Consider the following 5,010-nt stretch of genomic DNA (forward strand, 5'->3'; position numbering starts at 1 on the left):
ACGGATATCCGAACCAAGGGCATTCTGCTCTAGGGCAGTAACTCTAGGGGCCTTTACACTCTTCCAGTTTCAGGATCTAGTGCGGGTTTGACTGCTCATGTATGTCCCACTGATCCAACCTGCGCCACTACAAAAAAACGCCAAAATAGTGACGGACAATTTCCGTCGCTTAACGGGTGAAATCCGTCGCTAAACGGGTTAGCGACGGAAATCGTCCGTGGCTAGAATTTAGCGACACAATTTTTTTCCGTCGCTAGAATTTAGCGACGCAATTTTTTTCCGTCACTACGTGAAAATAATCCGTCGTTATTTTCATTTGGGCGACGATTTCGACGATGTTTGTTGCAACGAATTGGCGACGGAAACATCCGTCACTAGGTGTAGCGACGGAATATCCGTCGCTAAATTCGAACCATTTCCGTCGCTAAGTTGCTACGGCGACGATTTGATGACGAACTTTGCGAGGGAATAGCTACCAATAGTTCCGTCGCTAGACTTAGTGACGGACATGTCCGTCGCCAATTTCCGTCGCTAACTGTAGCTACGGAATGTGTCGTTGCTAATTCGTTTTTATTATTTGAATTTGACATCATTTAGCTACGATTTAGTGACGGAAAGATCCGTCGCTAAAGTTAACTACGAATTTTTCGGTCGCTATTTTGTCAGTATTCTTTATTTTATTAGATACTTAGCTACGAATTTACTACAATATATGTCCGTCGCTAAATTGTAAAACTAAAAAAAAAATTATATCCGCTAATTAATATCACATACCTGCATTAATCCTATAAATAATATAAGAAATCAATAATATAATTGTAAAATATATTATATTAAAACATCCATACTCATAACACAATAGCAAAAGTAAAGTAATATAGTTAGAAACAGTACCAAGTATCCATCGTTAGAAACAAATAACATTCATACTTATAAACATAATCTAATCATCTCCTAGGTTTTCATCATTTGAATTAACAGAATTTTCAGCTTGCTGAGTATTTTGAGGTAGTGGCATGGAAGTGGATAGAATCCCATTGCGACGCAACTCATCCATCAAACTTGTAATTTGAGCTTGTATTTGAGTCTGTATTTGAGTCTGCATTTGAGCCTGCATTTGATTTCTTTCAGCTTGTAGTTTAGCAGCCATCTCAACTTGTAGTTTAGCCTCCATATCAGCTCGCATGGTCTCTAACTGTTGATTCATCATATCTTACATTGCATCTTGATGAAGTTGTGAGGTAGCAGATGAACCACAACTATTCCCATTGATAAATGAGGATCCCTTAGTCCCTAAGCCATAAATACGCTGTTTTTTTGCCCCGCCAACAACATCCACATACAATTGTGACATGTTTATATTTGGTGACTCAGTTGAATCTTCAGCTTCTTGCGTTGCAATATCATGGCGTGCTTGTACTTCTTCCTACAATTAGTATACACATTAAAATAAGTATACAATGGCATATAAGAATTTTATCTATTTAACAATATATGATTTGTTACGTTATACTTACAACAATTCTCTTTGACCTCTCATCAACAAATTGCTACCCCCAGGCGGTCAAGTTTTTAGAATGGCGTGATGCGATGGATCAGGAGTTCAATGCTCTTTTCTAGAATCAGACGTAGAGTTTGGTACCTGCGAAACCAGACATGAATATCATTGGTTGCAAGTGGGTTTTTTCGTACCAAACGAAAAGCGGATGGCTCGATTGAGAGACACAAGGCTAGGCTGGCGACCAAGGGGTTTAACCAGGTACCTGGGCAGGACTTCTTTGACACGTTCAGACCTGTGGTCAAACCTACTACTGTCAGGTTACTTTTTTCCTTAGTTATTTCTTCTGGTTGGGTCATTCGGCAACTCGATGTTTACAATACTTTTCTGAATGGTTTTTTGTCTGAGGTTGTCTATATGCGTCAACCCCCTTGTTACACTGATTCTCAACATCCTGATCATGTTTGTTTGCTCAAGCACTCTTTGTATGGATTGAAACAGGCCCCCAAGGCTTGGTTTCATCGTTTGCATGGATTTTTGTTATCTGTTGGGTTTGCAGCTTCCAAGATTGATGTCTCTCTCTTTCATTATTCAGTGGACTCTGATTTTATGTTTGTCTTGGTTTATGTGGATGATATTCTTGTTATGGGTAGTAGTCAGGTTTTGGTGTCCTCTCTGTTGACAAAGTTGTCCACTGTTTTTAAAATCCGAGATCTTGGTGAGCCTGAGTTCTTTCTAGGTATTGAGACTGTAAAGTGTGGTGGATGGTGTTTTATTATTTTCGCAGCAGCGTTACATGCTTGACATCTTGAAACGTGCTGGTATGTCTGACTGTAAGCCCTTGTCTACTCCTATTTCTGTGTCTCGACCTGTTCCTGTTCAGGCAGATCCCTATGATGATCCCACCAGGTACAGGAGTATTGTTGGGGCTCTGCAGTACCTCATTGTCACGCGTCCAGATCTTTCCTTTGCAGTCAATCAGCTTTGTCAGCATATGCATGCTCCTACTGACCACCATTGGGAGCAGCTGAAGAGGGTGTTGAGGTATGTTAAGGGCACTCTCTCCTATGGGCTTCACATTCAGCCTTCTAACTCAAGGGAGTTGCATGCGTTTTCTGATTCTAACTGGGCTGGTTGTCCTGAAGATCGCAAGTCTACCAGTGGGTTTGCTGTATTTCTCGGGTCTAATCTTGTTTCGTAGGTGTGCAAAAAGCAGAGAACAGTTGCCAGGTCTTCTACGGAAGCTGAGTACAAAGTTCTTGCAGATGTGTGTGCTGAAGTCACTTGGATTTCGTCTCTTCTGCGTGAGCTTCAAATTGCTAATGTCTCTGTTCCTAAGCTTTGGTGTCATATCTTGGAGCTACCTACATGTGTGCTAATCCAATTTTCCATGCCCGTACAAAGCATGTGGAGATTGATTATCACTTTGTTAGAGACAATGTTGCTATTGGGGATATTCAGGTTAATTTTATCTCTACTAAGGATCAGCTAGCTAATATCTTCACAAAAGCTCTTCCTGGTTCTAGATTTGTTTTTATTAGAGACAAGCTACAGGTTGCTAGTCTACCATGTGCTTAAGGGGGAGTGTTAGGACTCTGAGTTTGAGTTAGATTAGGATTCAGTAGTGTACTCCTCCCGAACCTCTGACATAATATATATATATATATATATATATATATATATATATATCCTCTCTTATATAATCATTGTTGTGATTATTCAATACCATATACGTTCTCATCAACCGGATTGACAAACTAGAACACAAATTAATACAATAATTTCATTGTTAAAAATTGGACAGTTGAACGCATTACAATTTTTTTTTAGCCTCAGCTGCTGAAATTTCAGCTGTTAAGACGGATTTATCTTTCTTGTATTTTTTTTTTTAAATAGTACTCCGTAAAACAGAGGGTGGGGACAGTTGTACGTCTTAATATTTTGTTATGTTTGTGTTTTTCTTAATATTTTATTAAAATGAAAGAAAAATGAACTCCAATGGGCAGGCAGGACATGGAAACGTAGGACTCAGTCAAAGTCATGTGAGACAATGACCTGTTTCTATTTTCTTTTCTTTTTAAATTTTTGAAAGGAGAAGTTCTTGACTTGCGAAGTCGCTGCTGCTGACCTGTGCGTAAGAATACAAGACAAATTGGGAAGGAGCTTACAATGCTAGTAGACTTAGTGTTAATTGTATCATTTCATTATATATATATATATATATATACACACACTATACATAACTGTGGATATTATTATTGATAATGATTTCCAATCATACTTTGTTGATAATGTATGAGATACATATATAATTATACGAGTATGATGGACACGAATATCAATTATTATTTTAAATCTTTTCACATAATACAAAACAAATATAACAATAATAAATATTTACATTCATTTAAAACTATATTGTTGCTCTTTTATCAAAATAAAAAGTAGTGTTGTCAATTATTTTGTAACAATAACTTTTTTCATAATTAACTGATATACATTTTCTAATTGCTTGAATATACATTCTATAATTTGAAGGATGAAGACGAAAATCAAGATCTCAAATTAAGTAATCGATATTAATTTTTATCAATTTTTAAAACTAATCTTTTGAATTAACAAATTTACATCAAAGTTAAATTGGATACATGATACAATCCGCTATTGAAATCTTGACAAAAACAAAAAGCTAATAAATAAATATGGTAAATTTGATTATTAGATTAATTTGTTTTTATTTAATGAATTTGAACTTTAATATATATATTTTTAGTTCATTTAATATAAAATAATAGATTTTTTTGATAAAATATGAAGGGGTGCCAAAAGTATATTGCAAATGATGTTACTTGATTTGTGTACAAAAACTTTATCGATCTGCTGCATTTTATTTCCATCTTCATGAAAGATACAATAATAGGAAATGCTAGTTTTTACATAAATCATACACTGAAAGAAGTTGGATTTTATCTTTATTATGAAACTCCTTTCGGTTACAATTATTCATCTTGCAATTATAGGAAATAGTTAAAGTTGAGTAGTAAAAAATGAGTATCAATTTGATCCTGACTATTTAGGTAGATTAACTCTACTGAATGGTATGATCAGTCCTCACGTAGGAGGAGTTGTTCTCATTGTAATAACAATGGAATTCCCATCTCCTAATAGCTTTAATTTGAAACACCATACCTGAGTGAAAATGAAAGTTCTGTGTTTGTCATGTGTAATGGAATTAACTTCATGCTGCTCTATAGAATCTCCTGTACGTGGAAAGACCAAATTGAAACTCATTTCTTTATTCTACATATAATTCTGATAGATTCTTTAACAGTAAACAGAATTATTTTACATGCACGCACTACTTCAAACATTATATGCTATTCATACTACTTTAAGTTCTTGCATACAAAGAAAAAATTTGGACTTTGATCTTTTCCAATGCTAGTAACTAGTAAGGCATCTTTGATGGTCATTCTCTCTTGAGGGGATTCTGCACAACATCTCATGCCCAA

At 35.8% G+C, this 5,010-nt stretch overlaps 1 protein-coding gene across 1 annotated transcript; it reads left to right on the top strand.

Moving 5' to 3' along the window:
- Positions 1–1,915: 1,915 nt before the first annotated feature.
- On the top strand, positions 1,916–3,076 carry LOC116005775 (uncharacterized mitochondrial protein AtMg00810-like). The gene is made up of 4 exons (XM_031246012.1): positions 1,916–2,158; positions 2,286–2,669; positions 2,700–2,822; positions 2,960–3,076. The coding sequence occupies exons 1-4, from the start codon at positions 1,916–1,918 to the stop codon at positions 3,074–3,076; spliced, it is 867 nt and encodes a 288-aa protein (XP_031101872.1).
- The last annotated feature ends 1,934 nt before the right edge of the window (positions 3,077–5,010 follow it).

This window comes from Ipomoea triloba, chromosome 15 (assembly GCF_003576645.1).
Source record: "Ipomoea triloba cultivar NCNSP0323 chromosome 15, ASM357664v1".
Classification (NCBI taxonomy): Eukaryota; Viridiplantae; Streptophyta; class Magnoliopsida; order Solanales; family Convolvulaceae; genus Ipomoea; species Ipomoea triloba.

Excerpts from the sequence above, each read along its gene's own strand:
- LOC116005775 (XM_031246012.1), top strand. The coding sequence starts at position 1,916 with ATGCGTCAACCCCCTTGTTACACTGATTCTCAACATCCTGATCATGTT. Across the intron at positions 2,159-2,285 it reads TTGTTATGGGTAGTAGTCAG|CAGCGTTACATGCTTGACAT; the intron begins GTTTTGGTGTCC and ends TTATTTTCGCAG. Across the intron at positions 2,823-2,959 it reads GTGAGCTTCAAATTGCTAAT|GTTAATTTTATCTCTACTAA; the intron begins GTCTCTGTTCCT and ends GGGGATATTCAG.